This window comes from Littorina saxatilis, linkage group LG2 (assembly GCF_037325665.1).
Source record: "Littorina saxatilis isolate snail1 linkage group LG2, US_GU_Lsax_2.0, whole genome shotgun sequence".
In the NCBI taxonomy this organism is placed as follows: Eukaryota; Metazoa; Mollusca; class Gastropoda; order Littorinimorpha; family Littorinidae; genus Littorina; species Littorina saxatilis.
Genome location: NC_090246.1, coordinates 86,359,200 through 86,379,739, shown reverse-complemented (window position 1 = coordinate 86,379,739; position 20,540 = coordinate 86,359,200). Strand labels below are relative to the sequence as shown.

General features: G+C 47.6%; 1 protein-coding gene across 1 annotated transcript in view; it reads right to left on the bottom strand.

Annotated features, from left to right (window-relative positions):
• Positions 1-20,540, bottom strand: part of LOC138960435 (pneumococcal serine-rich repeat protein-like) — a 42,032-nt gene that overhangs the window by 18,509 nt on the left and 2,983 nt on the right. The window contains exons 2-7 of the mRNA XM_070332347.1: positions 19,965-20,215; positions 15,663-19,212; positions 7,860-8,154; positions 7,210-7,398; positions 6,172-6,294; positions 4,241-4,355 (exon numbers count right to left, since the gene is read on the bottom strand). Of these exons, the coding sequence (XP_070188448.1) occupies positions 4,241-4,355; positions 6,172-6,294; positions 7,210-7,398; positions 7,860-8,154; positions 15,663-19,212; positions 19,965-20,215 (4,523 nt within the window). The remainder of the gene's footprint in view (positions 1-4,240; positions 4,356-6,171; positions 6,295-7,209; positions 7,399-7,859; positions 8,155-15,662; positions 19,213-19,964; positions 20,216-20,540) is intronic.

Below are 20,540 nucleotides of genomic sequence, written 5' to 3'. Positions count from 1 at the left end.
GTGCCAAGAGACCTGATTGGCGTCCCAAACACCTGACGCCGTCTGCTCTGCCAGGTGTGCTCCCCAACCTGTCTGGGAGGCGTCCGTGAACAAATCGTTCTCCGGGGAAGGGGGAGCAATGGGAACTCCCTGCGAAACCCAGGGAAGGAGCCACAAATCCGTGGTACGACTGAACCAACTCCCCAACTCGACCTGGATATTCCAGCCTTGATTCCATTGTGTTTGCAGAGCTGCCTGAAAAGGCCTCTTGTGAACCCTGCCAAGAGGAACCAGCGGAGCCATCGATTCCATCTGACCTAGCAGCGAGGACAACTCCCGAACCGTGGATAGCTTCTTTCTGTAGAGAGAGCGAATCAAAGCCTGCAACTTGTCCACCCTTCTCTGAGAAGGGCGGACTGACCAAACCAAGGTGTTGAACTCCATCCCTAGATAAGTGAAATGTTGGGACGGTTCCAACTCCGACTTCACCAGATTCACTGTGAAGCCGAGTTGCCATGCCAGACTGAGAACCCTCTGCGTGTGTGTTCTGCAAAGGTCCTGGTCCTGATGTAAAATCAGCCAGTCGTCCAGATATGCCCTCAAACGCACACCTTCCTGTCTCACCAGGGCACAGAGCTGACGAATGACCATGGTGAATATCCAAGCGGAGAGAGAGAGACCGAAAGGAAGAGCTCGGAATTGGAAAATTTTCTCTCCCCAGCGGAAGCGCAGCCATTTCCTGTCCGCCGAGTGCATGAGCACATGGAAATAGGCATCCGTCAAATCGACAGAAGTCGCCCAGTCTCCTGGCCGGAGAGCCTCTCTCACAGAGGCAGGAGTCTCCATTGTGAATTTCACAACTCGAAGATATCTGTTCAGAGTTGACAGATCGAGAACCGGCCTCCATGCTCCTGAAGCTTTGGGTACAACAAAAAGTCTGCCATAGAAACCCAGAGACCCCTGATCGTGAATCTCCTCGATCACTTCTTTCCAAAGGAGGGAAGTCACTTCTCCCTGCACAGCTGACTTGGCCTCCGGGTCTCTTGGAAACTTGAAAGGCGGAGGTATCCTGGTCGGAGGAGCCTTTCCCTCTGCCCAGAGAAGACGGAATCCCGAACGCACTATCCCTAAAATCCACTCGCTGGCCACCATGCGTGACCAGGAAGCGAGGGGCCTGGAGGGGCCGCCCGCCACCACGAAGGTGGGGGCTACCAGGATCAGTGGTTCGGGAAGGCATCATTGGGGGTGGGGCTTACGCCCCGACCCCATAGAACCACCAAAAGAGCCCCTCTTCTGATAAGGGGCACCTCGCCCCCTACCTCGAGAAGAAGTCTTCTGGTTCTGTGCCTTGCCCCCACCAGAGGAAGAAGGCCGAGCCTTGCTCTGAACCTGAGGCTTGCTTTGCGCTTTCTGGAAACCTTGATGTGCAATCCGAGCAATGGCCAAATCTCTTGCATCTTGAGTCTCTTTTTGCAGAGCATCGAGAGATGTACGACCCAAGAGGGAGCCCTCCGTGAAAGGTGAGGCCCTCAGATTATCAATCGTGCCTTTGTCTCTTCAGTATAGGGGACAGACCTGTCCCTACTATACCCATGTTCCCTCAGAGTGGCTAGTTCCGGTGTAACCGGAAGAGCTGACCTAGGTAGAGCGAACGCCTCCATCAGATTGACAGGCTGAGTACCCAGTTTGAAATTCCGAAAGCCAACCGAACAAGAAGGAGCTTGTTGATCAGCTTGAGCAAGCCAAGGCTTAACCGACTCAGGTGCCTCACTGTGTTGTGACAACAAAGGAACAGTAGAGCTCCGAGTATTCGACCGAGGATGAAATTTCGTCAGAATTTTTGACATCTCGAAGGCCACAGACGATGATTCTCGGAACCGGAAAGAACATTTAGTCTCCTTGGAACTCCGGAAATCACCAAGAGCCGAAGGTGGTGGAACAACCTGAGCCTTAGACTCAACCACCCCTTCCTCGAAATACTTGAAAGCCGTTTCCGCTGCCAAAGCAACAGCTTTTGACAGCTTGTGCGGCAACCTGAATTCAGTGCATTCCCCCATAGCGGAAGCACCTTCATCAGAACACCCATCATGCACATCCGTGCAATCCGGAAGCTGACCCCCACATTGACTGTCATAGTTCAACAAGGAGCCAGCTTTACTGCCCTCTTCCTGTCCCCAGGGCGGAAACAGAAGCTGCACACCCCAGCCAAAATCTTCTGATAAGGCTGGGTGCACCAAGACTTCCGTTCGCTCCTCAGGGTCCCTACCCCGCACTGACCGACCAACAGAGCGGTGGAGGCCAGCCCAGAGATCAGAACTTTCGCCCCTACGACTCACGTCAGGGGTTACTTTCTCCTGAGGACGCGCTACGCTTTGGTCGGAGAACCCGGTTACTTGCGTAGCTGACATACCTTTAGATTGAGCTGGAACGCCGAAAGATGGACCACTCAAGGAAAGGAAGTGACGGTCATCATCATCCTGTGAAGCATGAACATCCGCAAGCGTGACCGTAGCGGAAGGCAAAAGGGCAAACCTTGGCTAGAGAAGAAACATCAGTCATCCCGGAAGGAAGGGCCCGAAGCTCAGCTCTCGTGGACGAAATCTCCGCAGCCAAAGATGAAACCTGCGAACTGAGCGAAAGTAGCAAAGCAGCTACGTCCACAGAAGCCAAACCAGAAACCACAGAAGAGGAAGTCCCTTTAACGGGCTTATCTTCAAGAACGACCTTGTCCGAGGACCTAACAGGTAAAATGGAGGTAGAAGGCAAATCGACCAATACATCAATACATTTCTTGGAGGTCGGTTCTAAAACAGAAACAACAGCCTGGCCGGTTTGTTTAGATTTCCTAGGCGTTTTCTTGGAAGGAGAGGACTCAGCAGCCACCTGTTTAGGGGTATGCCTCTTCCTGGTATTATCAGCCATGACAAAAAGACTCAAGAATTTTTTTTTAACAAATTGTGGCCAAAAACGCCGCCAAAAACATGAAAAGACAAGGATAGATCTCACCTCAACATACTAGCGAAGTCAAAACGAAGAGTAGACAAGAGGCGAAGCCATCAAGGCTCACGTAAGAAATCGACAAACAGTAACACAAACTCAATCACTCCGTCACACATACACACACACACACACACACACACACACACACACACACACACACACACACACAGAAAGAGCATAGGTGAAACTGTGCAAGAAAGCGAGACACTAGATCTAGATCTGTCTGTCTGCATGTAGCCTACTTACAGGACACGACTGCCAACTAGTCTCGGCGCGCTCAAAATAATAATGACCGAGACTTTCAGTACTTCCTTCGCGTGACGTCTAACCCTCTTACGTCATAATGTGACGTCAATGTAATGTGACGTCTTCAAATGTTAGAGTTTCTACCACAGACATACACACACACGCACGCACAAACACACACACACACACACGCACAAACGCACAGACAGACAAAGTTATGATCGCATAGGCTACACTTACGTGAGCCAAAAACCAAGAGGAATGTAACAAAGCCAAAAGACTAAGTGACAACGGCTGCAAAACAGCCAGAGCGTATGAAATAGCGACCAACTTGACTGAGCGCTGAGGTAGGAATGACTACAAATGGCGGCATATGCGCACGCATACGGAAGACAGACTCAGTATTGGTCTGGCCTTGATACCAGTTTGGGTATTGGTCAGTCTTTTTTTTAGAGTTGTCTCCCTTGTTACCAAGCGTACAGCGTTACCAGCACTGAACTAGGGTTAATTGCTATATGTGAGTTGGGTAAGATATGTAATTTAATTAAAAATTCAACACAAGAGGGGCATATGCTCATAAGACTCACCTTCATCACATGTAAAATCTATCAGAAATAAATTACTCTACCTTTAAAACATTCAAGGAAAAAAGTAAGTTTCCTGCAGATTAAACCAAACTCAAGCCCCATGTGACTTTGAAATGAGTATTTAAGTCGCAAGCTTGATACACGCACACACCCACATACACCAATCGACTCACTCGGACACCATGCACACACAGTAAATTCAGCCTCAGTAGACAATAGGTCAGTTGGACCTGGATTGAAAATATGTACAGGTCCAAATGTCCTGGCTTTGTCCGCTTAGTAGGCAAACTGATGGTCAGAAGCCATCCCCCATGTCAAAACTATCGATTGGTTGACCGGCCAAGGGTCAGACCAATGCTTCAGATAAAAAAAAGTATACATGTGTCAGTGACCAAACACCGAGGCCCTGTAGCAAACAGCGAACTTACTTTGTTTCTCAAACTCGTCCATAGCGAAATTCAGTGCCCGTGAGAGGCAGCGGTGAGCAGGAGCATAGTGGTGGTTGTAGTAACTCAACACTGTGTTGATGGTGTCCATCCTCACCTAAACCACATACAACAACAGTCATGACAATAGACAGTGAGAGACAGCGGTGAGCATAGTGGTGGTTGTAGTGACTCAACACTGTGTTGATGGTGTCCATCCTCACCTAAACCACATACAACAACAGTCATGACAATAGACAGTGAGAGACAGCGGTGAGCATAGTGGTGGTTGTAGTAACTGAACACTGTGTTGATGGTGTCCATCCTCACCTAAACCACACACAACAACAGTCATGACAATAGACAGCGAGAGACAGCGGTGAGCATAGTGGTGGTTGTAGTGACTCAACACTGTGTTGATGGTGTCCATCCTCACCTAAACCACACACAACAACAGTCATGACAATAGACAGCGAGAGACAGCGGTGAGCATAGTGGTGGTTGTAGTGACTCAACACTGTGTTGATGGTGTCCATCCTCACCTAAACCACACACAACAACAGTCATGACAATAGACAGCGAGAGACAGCGGTGAGCATAGTGGTGGTTGTAGTAACTGAACACTGTGTTGATGGTGTCCATCCTCACCTAAACCACACACAACAACAGTCATGACAATAGACAGCGAGAGATAGCGGTGAGCATAGTGGTGGTTGTAGTAACTGAACACTGTGTTGATGGTGTCCATCCTCACCTAAACCACACACAACAACAGTCATGACAATAGACAGCGAGAGACAGCGGTGAGCAGAGTGGTGGTTGTAGTGACTCAACACTGTGTTGATGGTGTCCATCCTCACCTAAACCACACACAACAACAGTCATGACAATAGACAGCAAGAGACAGCGGTGAGCATAGTGGTGGTTGTAGTGACTCAACACTGTGTTGATGGTGTCCATCCTCACCTAAACCACACACAACAGTCATGACAACACAATCAAATGACATTGCATTACACCTCCACACAGCTGGGTACGGTACACCACACACCCTTAAGACCTTGCTTTTTCAGATAAATACTATTCGTTACCTCAGTTAATTTACTCCCATTTTTACATTACAGGGAGAGGTTGCACACACACAAAAATCGGCATGTTTGTAACCTTTATTGCAATATTTCATTGTACTTTGAAGCAAAAGACATACAAATGCACATTAATGCCCAATTATTGACCAAGCATCAATTTTGGCAGGAAAAAAGACTAATTTCTTCACACAAAAAAGGTTTTGAAGAAAATGGCACATCATGCACCAGGCACACATTTTCTGAACATCACACAGTGGTACTATGGTGTTCGCAGTAAAAATGGGAAGAACCCCAAAACTCCTTAGTATGACCCGATTTTCTCAGGGAGGTCTTGAAAGCCTGGTAGCTCAGTTGGTAGAGCACTGGACTTGTGATCGGAAGGTTGCAGGTTCGAAGCCGGGCCGGACACGGGTCAACTTTACGTGCAGACCCAGAGACGGAAGCCATGTCCCACCCCCGTGTCATCACAATGGCACATAAAAGATCTTTGTCATTCTGCCATTAAGTGCAGGTGGCTGAATACACCTAAACACGCAGACACCTGGGTAGCGCGACTCTGTCGCTGCTAGCTTTCCACTGGGAGGAAGCAACCCCAATTTCCCAGTGATGGGACAATAAAGTCATGAAAATGAAATAGGGCTCCGCTGCAATGAAACTCTTGTTGCTGGTGGCTTTTCACGGGGAGCAAGCAAACCAAAAGTATCAGCAATGAGAAAATAAAGCAATAAAAATGAAATAAAATGAAAATGAAAACACCCCCCCCCCCCCCCCCCCCCCCCCACAAAGGCACACCATCCAGATCTATTCTTTTTTCCTTGTAGCTTACAACATGCTGGTGAAACTTACAAGGCGAAATTCCATACTGAGACGTTCAGCAGTAATGCCCTTATGAACTGGGCTGACGTCACTGTAGTCCTTGTAGTAGTCTCTGGTGTCTGGTGCTGGCTGGCCCTTCTCAATGTGTACAATCTGCACACACACACCAACACAAATATAACATTAACAGTCAACCATCCCTTGTAGCATAGTCTCTGGTGTCTGGCCCTTTTCAACGTGTACAATCTGCACACACACACCAACACAATCGTACCAGAGACAATGATTCCTCCTTTCCTCCTACACTCTGCAACAAACACACAAACAAAATAATACCAGTCAACCATTCTTTCTGCAAGTTTACATTCTGCACAAACATAACACAACTGTACCGGATTTAGTCATCCCTTCTGCACGTGTACATTTGGCACAAACACACCAGCACAATTGTACCAGAGTCAGCCATTTCTTCTGCACATGTACATTTGGCACAAACACACCAGCACAATTGTACCAGAGTCAGCCATTTCTTCTGCACATGTACATTTGGCACAAACACACCAGCACAATTGTACCAGAGTCAGCCATTTCTTCTGCACATGTACATTTGGCACAAACACACCAGCACAATTGTACCAGAGTCAGCCATTTCTTCTGCACATGTACATTTGGCACAAACACACCAGCACAATTGTACCAGAGTCAGCCATTTCTTCTGCACGTGTACATTTGGCACAAACACACCAGCACAATTGTACCAGAGTCAGCCATTTCTTCTGCACGTGTACATTTGGCACAAACACACCAGCACAATTGTACCAGAGTCAGCCATTTCTTCTGCACATGTACATTTGGCACAAACACACCAGCACAATTGTACCAGAGTCAGCCATTTCTTCTGCACGTGTACATTTGGCACAAACACACCAGCATAAGTGTACCGGATCCTGCACAAACACACAAGCACAATAGTATCAGAGTCCGCCATCCCTTCTATTGAAGCTGGTATAAGTATCATGCATGAAAAAATCCCCGATTTTACATCCATCAACAACACTCTGAACTCACAGTGACTTCAGCCGGTTCCCGATTCTGCGGCTGGACATTCCCAGGCTGGACCGCAGCAGAGGGTGGCTGTGGGTTGTCCAGCAGATAGTCCATCGTCATGTTCAGGGCCTGGTCAAGGGTCCCTGCCACCAGGTATCTCTCCAACAGCTGGGTCACATACTGGCGGTCAACACCTGGGAACACCTCCAGCTGCAATGGGCAGTTGAAGACAGTGTGTTGTTATACATTATAATGGTCAAACTATGGAATAATCTTAGCTGTAGTTGTTAAAATAAGGTGAACATCGCTACATGCAAATGGCAACCATGCGGGCAGACACCATGAAAGAGAAATCATGAGTAATTTTTGTCGTGAAGTTCACAATGAAATAACGAGGAAGAAGAAGACTGCCAACACACACTCCAAAGTCTATAAATAAATCTACTAGTACTATTCACTGATTCAGTTATCAATTAACTAACTTATACAGTTATAGATTTGAATAAATAACTTATACAAAACTTAATCTACTGCAAACATCATGATGTATTCTACCACAGCATGCATCTTACAAAAGCATCCCCTTGGCAATCAGAAGTAGCAAAAAACAACCACACATCACACAAAGACACGGCAACAGGGCTGAAGCACCGACCGCATCAAAAGCTTACCACATTGCCCACAGCAAAGTCCAACCCAGGATGTCTTGCAGGAGGGCCTGGGGCAGGGGGGACAGGGTACGCTTGACCGTTCCCTGGCGCCATCTGATGGGCTGCAGGTGGATTAGCCAGGTTCATTCTTGACGTGCCAGGAGCGTTGAGGTCTATCACACCTGGCCGAGCTTCTGTGGTTGCCATGTGAACGTCTCTCATGTGAACGTCTTGTGAAGGTGGGGGGGCAGGGAGGTCAAGGTCGTTGATGATGTTGTTTGCTGGCGTTGTGCCTAAGATCTCCACAGAATCTTGACTGCAATGTACATTTCATTTCTTGTTATTGCAAACTGTCAAATTTATATGAATGAAATATATGCAAGAACTGCAAGAAAAACTACAACTACTAGATTTGAAAAATTAGACAAGAAACAAAAATAGGGGACGTACAGCAGTCCCTGCAATGTACGGCCCCCGGCGTGAGCGGACACCTGACATGTACGGACGCCTAAGATCTCCACAGAATCTTGACTGCAATGTACATTTCATTTCTTGTTATTGCAAACTGTCAAATTTATATGAATGAAATATATGCAAGAACTGCAAGAAAAACTACTAGATTTGAAAAATTAGACAAGAAACAAAAATAGGGGACGTACAGCAGTCCCTGCAATGTACGGCCCCCGGCGTGAGCGGACACCTGACATGTACGGACACATTTGCTCGGCACAGAGTGTTTTCCTTCTATATTTTCCCCCCCTTAAACGGACACCTGCAAAACGTGGACGCGGACACTCATTTTCGGTCCCAACAGCAGGTCATACCTCCAATGTACAGACAGACCATCGTCAAATTTTCACCACAACAAAATCGATAACAGAGCAGTCCGGCTCTTGGTACAAAGATCACAGCCGCAATGGCGTGATGACAGTCACTGATAACTTGAGTGCACGTGTACCCATCAGGAGGGGGGGGGGGGGTAGTTTTGGTCAGGAGTGGAGTACATGCAAAAATGCCAACATGAAACTGCACTGAGCTCTTTATTCTTGTCTGTTGGACGTAAACAACAGAAACCACAGTCGATGAAAGTCCTGAGCGAAAGAGAGTGAAAAACCGGCCACAGTTCTCAGCATCGTGTGTCTGTGTGTAACCTCTTTCATTGACAAGATACTCTTGTTTCCCCTCAGCCTTGACCAGTGAGTCGGTTGCCTAATCTATGAACCCTTCAGTTGTCTTGCTTTGTCAAAAGTCACGACACAGTCAACTGGTTTTGCTCTGAGTGAACAGTGCAGCTGGCCTCTCTGGCCACAGCCCCCAACAGTACATGGCTGGAGGGAGTGAAAGAGAAGGCGGGGGGAGGGGGTGGAGGGGTAGCTGGCTAAACTCTGTGGGTGTCCGGTGTCACTGCATGTCAGCAGGAAGAGCAATGGAGAGAAATGGAGAGGTGTACTCTTCCACACAATTTCCAAGCATCAGTTGTCACAGCTTGGGGTAGGCATTAGTGAGGGAGAGTGGGAGCTGTGTTATGTACAGTGTATTTCGAACTGAAGCCTCGTCGTCAAGCTAGCGCTCTTGCTTTGCTCTCTCTACTACTTGCTGGAGATATTCATCTCAACCCTGGTCCACGCGGAAAGATCTACTACCCTTGTGGTTTGTGCGATAGGGACGTTGAGTGTTGTGACTGCATTCAGTGTGATGACTGTGACATCTGGTTCCATAAATCATGTATTGAACTATCTACGCCTGATTTTGAAGCCCTTCAGAAACCTAGTGCAGTGTGGATCTGCCCGAGATGTGACAGCCTAAATTGTAGCTCATTCACATTCAGAAGTTATTCTCTTGACTCGGATAACTACTACTCCCCCCTCCAGTGCCTGGATGGCAGCATTCCTTCCCTAAACCAGAGTCGCGGATTTAGCCCACTTAAAACCAGCAGCCCCCATGGTGCTTACCCCACCCCACCCACGGCAAGCAAACATCGACCTGCAACAGCATCAGCAGGCAGCCGGAACACCAGTCTCCATGATGAAGACTCACCACGTTCACCAACCCCACCCCCCCGTGACCCCCCATCCCGCCACTCCGCAAACGCCAGCTCTGTATTCGACCTACCCAGGAAGCAGAACTTACGGATAATGACAGTCAACTGCCGTAGCATCGAAAAGAAGAAGGCAGAATTTGCTGCTGTCGTGAACTACACTAAGCCGGACGTTATCTGTGGAACGGAATCATGGTTGAAGTCAGACGTGCAGCAGAGTGAAGTCTTCCCTGAGGGATACGTCAGCTACAGGAAAGATCGCAGTACACTAGCTGGTGGTGTTTTTATATTAGTGCACAAGAGCCTGGTATCGTCACTCCAACCTGAACTTGATGCAGACTGTGAACTGATCTGGACCCGTATTCACCTACAACGAAACAAAGACCTATCAGTAGGGTGTTTTTACATGCCTCACCGCAACCAACGCGACCTCGATGAACTGGATGTATCCTTGTGCAAGATCACAGCTGACAACCGCCAAGAACACATACTACTTGTGGGCGATTTCAATTGTCCCAACGTGAACTGGAGCAGTGGCGCTGTAGAGGCAGGAGCTCCAGAGAGGTCAGTGCAGCAATTCCTGGTTGACACCACCACAACCAACTTTCTCACTCAGATTCATGACCAACCAACGCGTGAAGACAACATCCTCGACCTGGTCTTCACCTCAAACCCATCACTCTGCAAAAGTTCCAGGTCAATACCAGGCATATCAGACCATAGCATCGTCATCACCGATGTGGATATCCACCCCCATCGCATCAAGGAAAAACCAAGGAAACAACTCATCTACTCAAAAGCCAGATGGAGTAACATCACGACTGAACTAGACCACCTAGCAGAAGAGATCAACACCATGAAAGAACAGGGTGAATCTGTAGAGGCCATGTGGACCCGCTTCAAATCGTCACTCATGGCTGCCGTCGAGCGTTTCATACCATCCACACTCCGGCGAAGTAACTACAGCCTACCGTGGATCAACCGCAAGATGAAGAAAATCCTGCAACGCAAGAAGAGGCTCTACAAACAAGCTAAGAAAACTGGCAACTGGACGAACTACAGATTCGCCCAGAAAGAATGTCGACGCCAGATGCGGCAGGCGGAGTGGAACCACATCAACTCCACCATCGAGGAGAGCCTGAAGACAAACGACACCAAACCCTTCTGGCGATACGTCAAGTCACGCAGACAGGACAACGCTGGAGTCTCGCCACTCTACAAAGAAGGCTCCTTACACAGCGACAGCACCTCCAAAGCCAAGATACTGCTACAACAGTTCCAGTCCGTCTTCACGAAGCGTGATGACTCTCCTCCACCAGAGTTGAAAGGCACCCCAGTCCCCCCGCTTGAGAAGATTACCATCACTACCGAAGGTGTTGCAAAACTCCTGAGGAACCTCAAGCTCAACAAAGCATCGGGACCAGACGGCATACCAAACCGCATCTTGAAGACGTGCGCTGACTCCATTGCCCCACCCCTGACGGCGATATTCACCACCTCCATCGAGTCAGGCGAGCTCCCGAAAGACTGGCTATCAGCGAACATATCCTCTGTCTACAAGAAGGGAGATAGGAACAAAGCTGAGAACTACCGCCCAGTATCCCTGACCTCGGTCGCCTGTAAGCTCCTTGAGCACATCATCTGCCACCATCTTCACAAGCACTTCGAACAACATGGAGTGCTATCCAGCCGCAACCATGGGTTCAGGACCGGCCACTCATGTGAAACCCAGCTGCTCACCACCATGCAGGACATTCTGTCATCCCATGATGCTGGCCACCAAACTGACGTCGCCATCCTTGATTTCAGCAAGGCCTTCGACACTGTCCCGCACAAGAAACTACTCCACAAGCTGGCCCACTACGGTGTGCGGGGAAGTGTCCACAACTGGCTGACCAGTTTCCTGACCAAGCGGAAGATGAGGGTTGTACTGGAGGGCGAGGCATCTGAAGAGGTAGAGGTCGAGTCCGGCGTCCCGCAAGGCACAGTGCTGGGTCCGTTGTTGTTCCTGTGCCATATCAACGACCTCCCAGACTCAGTCCAGTCGTCTGTCAGACTTTTTGCGGATGACTGTCTCCTCTACCGCCAGATCCGCACCTTTCAGGACCACCTTACGCTACAGGCAGACCTAAAGAGCTTGGAAGAGTGGGCAAACCAGTGGGGGATGAGGTTCAACGCTAAGAAGTGCTACGTCCTCTCCACCAGATCCACATCCCACTACTTCTACAGCCTCGGAGACACCATCCTCCAACAGGTCGAACAGAACCCGTACCTCGGCATACAGATCTCAGCCGACCTGAAGTGGGGCCCCCACATCACCAGTCTCTGCAAGAGGGCAGGATCTATCCTGGGCTTCTTACGCCGGAACCTCCGGAACTGCCCACGTGAGTGCCGTCGCCTTGCCTACATCACTCTTGTCAGGTCCACCCTTGAGTACGGGGCGGTGGTCTGGGACCCCTACTACAAACAAGACGTTGAGAGACTCGAACGCATCCAACGCCTAGCCGCTAGGTTCATCATGAAAGACTACGTGTCCAAGGACCCAGGCTGCGTCACCAAGATGCTAGAGTACCTCCAACTCCCTACACTCCAGGAACGCCGTCAGCAACTTCGCCTGACGATGCTGTTCAAAATCATCAATGGACTTGTACCTGCCTTACCCCCTGACTCCTTCCTCACCCCGGTGAGCGTATCTCGGCGCCGAGTCAAGCCTAAAGCCTACGAGGGGTATGAGAGCCAAAACATCCTCCAGAGACAGGCAACCAACAACAGCCGCTGTTTCAAAGCTCCTACCTCAAAGACTGATCAATACAGGAACTCGTTCTTTATAAAGACAGTGATCGAGTGGAACAATTTGAGCGAAGCCACCGTCACCCTGACCACGCCCAGCGCCTTCTCATCGGCGTTAGGGGGGCAGAAACCAGTGTGAGAGCCTCAGTAGTTTTTATCCAGTTTTTAACATTGTAACATAGCATTTTTTAACTGTGCTTGAAAAGCCTACATTCTAGGGCAAACGGACTAAAACCGCAAGTACAGCAGCAAGAAGACCAGCTGGAGTTGTACACTATATCCACCTTGTGTACAGTGAACTTTTAAGACTCTTTTAGATGCGCACACCCAAAAAACGTCACGTTGATAGTCGTCGTCGGCTTCTGTGGCGCACCCGCCAACCACCAACCCAGGCGGGTTATCCAGATCCAGATCCAGAAGAGTGAAAAGTCACTGCCATGCCACATGATCGGCATGCAGTCAATAAAGCCAGACAAGAAAAAAATAAATTACATGATTATGACATGCAGCTCTATCTGCTGCTATTTATTCAAACTGGTTTTCAAGCTTATTCTTGCAAAGCATCTGCACACGCTCCTCTGTGCTGTGTTTGTGTGGCTGCTTTCTTATGTCAGTGCATGGTGAGTGTGTTCATTAGTACCTTGAGGATTTATTTTATCTCTTCTTTTCAACACTTTTCATACAAATCCTTTTTACAGAACGTTTAAAGAAGTATTAGGAGTTTATTGTTATTGTTTAGTAGCCACAAGAAGTGATTAGCATAGACTCAATCCTGTTGTTTGTGTGTCTCTGTATGAGCCGGTGTATGGGGGAGGGGGTGGTGTGGTCACCCCTCCCGTGACCGGACACCTGCAATGTACGGACAGTTTTGCTATGGTCCAAGGGTGTCCGTTCATGAGAGGGACTGCTGTAATACTAATAGTAACATTTCCTGACTGTGTCAAGCCCAGTCTCGTAGGTAATAAATGCTGTGTAAACTTTAGTGCAATAAACTGACCCATCCATAAAAACATGCAATGGGGGTACGGTACTGAGACAAAACATTTCAATGCTGACAGTTAAGCATTCCTGTTACACTTCCAGTTGTGATATGATCAATATCTTCTTCTTCAGCGTTCCAGAAATTCTGGTGACGTGTGAGCTTGTTTGCCCATTTGGGTTCCCCACACTATACTCTGAGAGCATAGTCAGCTTCACTCCGCTTTCGTTGGGTAGGCATGCTGGGTATTTTCGTGTTTCCATAACCCACCGAACTCCGACATGGATTACAGGATCCTTTCCATGCGCACTTGGTCTTATGGCCGAGTGGTAACGCACTTGCGCTCGGAAGCGAGAGGTTGCGAGTTCGACCCTGGGTCAGGGCGTTAGCAATTTTCTCCCCCCTTTCCTAACCTAGGTGGTGGGTTCAAGTGCTAGTCTTTCGGATGAGACGAAAAACCGAGGTCCCTTCGTGTACACTACGAGATCCCACGATTGACAAAAGGCAAAATTGTATAGGCATAGATAAAATTGTCCACCAAAATACCCGTGTGACTTGGAATAATAGGCCGTGAAAAGTAGGATATGCGCCGAAATGGCTGCGATCTGCTGGCCGATGTGAATGCGTGATGTATTGTGTAAAAAAATTCCATCTCACACGGCATAAATAAATCCCTGCGCCTTAAATATGTGCGCGATATAAATTGCATAAAAATAAAAAATTTTAAAAAAATAAAATCCCTGCGCTTAGAACTGTACCCACGGAATACGCGCGATATAAGCCTCATATTGATTGATTGTGCTTGCGTGTACACACGAAGGGGGTTAACCCCTTCACTGCCCACCCCGTATGTAATACGTGGTGATTTTTGGTTTGTCGTACGCCCATAACTGTATCTCATACGTGGGATTTGTGTCACCAACATTTCAGGACATTTCTGAAAACTAAATGGGAGGTAACCACTGTCCAAGTACTTGTAGGGGTTCTAAACACAGTTCTTTCCCATAGACCGTTCGGATAAGTTACTAAAGCTGCTACCACGTTCTACCACATGTTGAAAACTGTGTTAGCATTCTCGCCATTCACAATGGCGGCTGAAAGTCGGACCTCAACTCGTAGACCTGTTTTCAAGCGATACAGTGTTCTGGAAGCTCTACAAGAAGTGATTTATGGATTACCACACAGAAGAATACTTTTATGGGCTGTAATGTGAGTACCTGATGTTTGACACCAGTTTTAGCAGTGTTTTGTGTGGTTTTACGTGCTGCAATGTGTGTCACTGTGTGTGTGTAAGTCCGGAAACTGTAATTTTTGACGAAAATGGTCATTATATCAATTTTTACTATAACAATCACAAACAAAGTCCAATGATCATGTCATCCTATAATAGCCAAGGGTATAAGCAAAACACATGCCAAAGATCTAAGAGATATCTCAATAAATGATCGAGCAGTGAACAGATTAGTGAACCTACCGAAGAAAGCGAAATTTTGCCCTGGCACACAGCAATACCAAAATGCTGTTATACTGTGGCAGTGAAGAGGTTAAGTCACTAGCAGGTCTGCACATAAGTTGACCTGGGAGATCAGAAAAATCTCCACTCTTAACCCACCAGGCGGCAGCGACCGGGATTCGAACTCACGACCTCCCGATTAGGAGGCCGACGTCTTACCACTGCGCCAGTTGATCAATATCACCTTGCATGTTCCAGACTTAAGAGTAAAACATTCGACCAACAAAACAAAAATGTCTGTTTCTGATAACAAGGCCCAAAAAAGTTATCACTTAATGTTTAACAATAACAGACACGCACACAACCAGAATTTACCAAGACCCAGTCTCCCGCTGAACAAACTACAAAAAGTAAAATCTATCTCATAAACCAGCCTTTCATTTGTAATTCCTGAATGTGCACGCACACCCCCCCCCCCCCCCCCCCTGCCAAAATAAAACCCACACCTAATTAAACAGACTTTATATCACACACACACACTCTTTCTCTCTCCCTGAAACCTACCTGTCATCCAGTACAGTTTCGCTGTCAACGTTGATAACACCTGCAGCCTGCCCCGCCCTCTTATCCCTCCAGCCCCAGATACCGGGGTTCACAACGGGGCGGGCGCCAGATGCCAAACCTGCCGCAGGTGGTTGGACAACAGCAGATGAAGGTGTTGGCACGCCAAAAGTTGCACGGTGAACAGCTGCACCTGCCTCCATCAAGGAAGGGGTGTTTGCTGGCTTTGCCATGCCCTTTAGTGAACTGTTGGCTACACTGTGAGTATGAGAGTTACCTTGGGACTGAGCAGTGTTCACATTGCCTTGAGCTGGAGTTGTGTTCACACTGCCACTGCCTGTAGCTGGGGCAGGCTGAGTAGCGTCTGCTTTTGTTTTCTTGGACTTTCCTTTCTTGCTTGGCTTTGCCAGACTGGTACTACTACTCGGGAGAGAATCAGATTGGTTGGGTACTGATGGTGGAGGGTTCAGACCAACAGGGGCTGCAAAAACATAGCCGGTCTTCATTCTGGTCTCCGGAGAATCAGATTTGTTGGGTACTGATCGGGGAGGGTCTACGAGTCTGACAGTGACAGACTTCACCACAGGGGCTGCTAAGTCATAGCCGGTGGACACAGGAATACTGGCCGATTTCAATGGTGTAGGCATCTTACCGGTAGACAGTTGACTACTGGCAGTTAAGCCTGAAGACTCATCAAACATTTTAGCCATAGCTTTCACAGCAGTCCGTGCTGGAGCACTTTGGTGAGTCCTCATTCTGGGTCTGGGTGCCAAAGAACGCAGTTCAGTGTTCACAAGGGAAGAATCTGGAATCTGATCGAGACCCCTGAAGGGTTGGTTGGAGGTGAAATCTGCTCTGAAGTTGTTGGTCGTCCCAATCAAGCCCAAAATCTGAGCATCAAGCCTGTCCATTCTCTTCTGTAAGTTGTCCCTGGTGTCGGGCATGGAAACGCTTGTGGCTGACGCGGCCGCTGTGCTGGTGCTGGCCGAAGCTCTGGTCGTGGCTGAAGAATGGTTGGATCGAATTTGGCCCATATACTGTTTTGCGCTTGATTCTGTGGCATAGGGGTTACCTGGTTTGGAAGATAAATCGTGAACCGATGAGGGAGGAAAAACGCTTATACCACTACCAGCTGTGGAAGAGGAAGAAGCAGGGAGTGGTGTGGGGGAGGCTACTTGCGTACCGCAGAAGGAAGAGTTTTTGCCTAGATACTTCACACCACTCGAAATACTTCCACTCATGTCAGGCCTTGAACTGTGACTGACACTGACAGGCGGTCTTGCTGGTGTTTTGGCTGAGCTGTCGGGTCTCTCTTCATTGAAGACTGGCCGTTTCCGTTTTGGTGGACTTAGGGAGGGAAGGCTCTCTGCGTTAAAACTTGAGCACGCTGTCCCTGTGTTACCGCTGGTTTTCCTGTTCACTGGACCTCCTTCATAGGCTGCTGGCACAGCCTTTTTCTTGCTGCCTGTTGCTTTGCGTTTATTGAGAAGTGAACTAGCCACTCGACAGAGGTTATGATTAGCAGAGGGAATTTTCTTTTTCTTGCTCCCCGAGTTGCTGTCTATTCCTTCGCATCCGATAACTGAACTAGCAGTCTGAGCAACGTTATATGGATCAATGGGAAGTTTCTCTTTCTTGGTGACTTTCACTTTGGAACAGACACTGAATTCACTCACTGGACTAAGGTCCTGACTGGCACTTGAAAATGACTGCTTAACATTAGGACCAGACCTTAGTGCAACAGCTGGTGTGTGTCTACTGCCACCAGCACATGTGAATGCTACTAGCTTTGAGCAATTGCCAGTGTTTTCTGACTTCATTTTTGGGGCACTCTGACTCTGAGAACAGAAATCAGGCAAGTCTGGAAGATCGCTTCCATTTGAGCTGAATGAGTGCTGTGAATCCGACGATGACCCGATTATTTCTTCTTTGGATCTGTACATTTTTGACGTCACACCGTCTGACTTTGACTGCTCATTTCTTGCCTTAGGTTCTGTCTTGATACCAACATCTTTTGCCTCAAGTTTTGGCTTGACAATAAAAGCAATATCTGGAAGAGAATCACAACTAGAGTCATCAAAGATTTCAACTGCAGCTGGTTTCGCTTTGTCAGATGCTGAGTCAGACATTGAGTCAAGTTCAATTTTGAGAGAACCGCCTCTCACATGCACTCCCAAGTTAGCTACAGTTTGTGGCTGTGGTTTAGGTTTCCTACTGCTGCCTTTGTAATGGCTGGACAGAGAGGAGAGTATTCTGTCCACACTGGCGTCCGTCTCCAGTTCATCGCTGTCGTCCTCAAAGTCACACCCAAAGCCTGAGGTTGAAGACAGGGTGCTGGACTCTCTCCAAGATCCACCACCCCGAGCCTGAATTTCACCAAACCTACCAGCACTGGCACTAGACTTTGTCACAACTGCTACCACAGGTGCTAATTTCCCAACTGACAAGTCTGGGGTAGATACGCAAGCAGTGCCGGGAGAACCACGAGATTTTAATTCTTTTGGCAGAGCTGGCAACTCATTGGAAGACTCTTGTGGAGAAATGTCACTGTCAGTGTCATTTAATGGTGCAGGTTCTGATATCGAAAAGTCATCATCTACCAGAGGTGGAGATCTACTCACTGACAAGTCTGAAGAAAGAGACACACCAGCAGTGCACGTAGAACCACCAGCCACCGACTGCTTTGGCAGAACCGGCATTGGCAAGTTGCTGGAAGACTCTCGGCTAGAAACATCACTGTCAAGTAATCCCGCAGGCAAGTCAGGACTAGGAGTGGCGGACATTGCAACGTCAGAATCTTCTAGAAAATTACAGCTCCCACTCCGGTTATATGATGCTTCCCCTGATGCTGGCAACTCATGAAGAGACACCGGAAGAGAAACATTACTGTCTTCTGATGCTGTGGGTGAGTCAAGATCCCTGGACATTGCAGTCTCCGCATCATAGCTAACATCATGCTTTCTGCTTGTGCTAGCTGAGCCAGATGTCTGGGTGAATACTGGTGGTTTTGCACTGCCCAATGTGGACTTTTGTGAGGAAGGACTAGAAGTGTGTGAAAGACAGCTGGGTCCATTTACTATTGAGTTTGAAGATGCAGCAATTTGTTCAGTCAGTGTTTTGCTAGAGTCAGATGCAATGAGCTCTGTGGACACACTTGCAGGCAAAAGATCTGCTGACCTTGGTGTCATGGTGACAGGCGAGGTTTGGTGCAGTTTTTTAGGCAAGCTAGTACATGTGTTAGGTGCTGAAGCAGACAGGGTTTCACACATAACCGACGGATTCCCCACTGTGGCTGTTGTCACAGTAGCTGTGGCTTGAGCAAAGTCAGAAGACGCACTAGCAGAACTCGTGGTCATGAGCACAGTTGCAGAAATATTGGAAGGCAACGGCTGACTTTTGACAACAGTTGGGGATGCTGATGAAGTCAAATTCAGATTAGATGTGGAGGCTTTTAGAGACGAGGGTGCTGAGCCAAGCTGTTGCCCCATTGTTGCAGAACTGCTGGCTGTGGCAAAACTGGAACTGGTAGACGCTTCAGACTGCAAGTTTCCTCCTGCGAACAGAAAGTTCTCCATGTGAGTGAGCATACACACAAGTTTAATCCAATTTTAAATTTCTTTAAAAATAACAAATTATGTTTCTTAGTGCGGAGCTTAAATGCACATCAAGCAGACAGACAACATACACATCCAATTCAAAAGTTTGAATTAAAGTATACTCTGAACAATACACAGAATGTCAGATTGTAATGTAAATATGCAAAATCAACAACATTAACTAACACTCAAAGCAAATGACGGTGCCACAACATGTTGGGCAAAATTACTGACCAAAAAGAAGTCTCAAAATGTACTGACTAAATTGAAATGACATGTACTGTTTGTATACGTACTACAGCAATCAGAGCAGAAGTTCGGTTTCACCCTATTCTGCAAGCATCAAAGCAAACTACAGTGGAACCCCCCATAATCTGAGAAAACCAGGTCTTAAAAAGGAGAGAGTCTTAAAATGGGGGTAATTTTACAGAGGTTATGAACAGAAAGTCAGAGAAAATAAGGTCTTAAAAAGGAGAGAGTCTTAAAATGGGGGTAATTTTACAGAGGTTATGAACAGAAAGTCAGAGAAAATAAGGTCTTAAAAAAGAGGAAGTCTTAATTTGGGGGTCTTACTCTTAAAACTTAAAAGGGGGTTTCCATTGTACAACAACAATCAGAGCAGGAATAAGGTTTCTGTACTTTCACCCCATTCTGCAAGATCAGTATAAGCATACTACACACTAGTCTACACAAAGTATTATTTAATTACCAGCAAAGGCCTCTGGTTCGTCATTGTACGTCCAAGGACACAGAAAGGGAGTCAAAGTCTCGCCGTCCTCTCCGAGGAGAAATTCCATACAGCATTGTACCAGGCTGTCTGCCGACGACAGGAACTGATGGGAATGTAGAGCCACCACAGCGCTCAAACTCCACATGGAGTACTGGGGGAAAACGGCCAACAGGGCTTGCAGTGCGTCATCCTCCGGAACAGTCAGGTACAGCAGGCCTGAGGCTATCTGCCTGTGTACACCAGAAAGAGAAACTAAATATGCATGCATTAGAACAGTAGGATAGTAATCTTAATAAGTTAATTACAAAAATAAATAAAAAGAAGAAAAAAAGAAACTGTGAATGTGATTGCACCATGCAATTTGCAAACCAGTTTTTCTTTGCTGCTAGTACTACTACTACCAGTATAAATTCTGGCTCTGACAAAAAACAGTCGGTCTGTCAGAATAACCTTTTAATGTATTACACAATCACTGAATGAGTGAATCAGTAAATCAAATCTTTTATTTTTACAACACTAACTCTAAGTCGAAGTCTTCCAAGCGGCAATCACGCA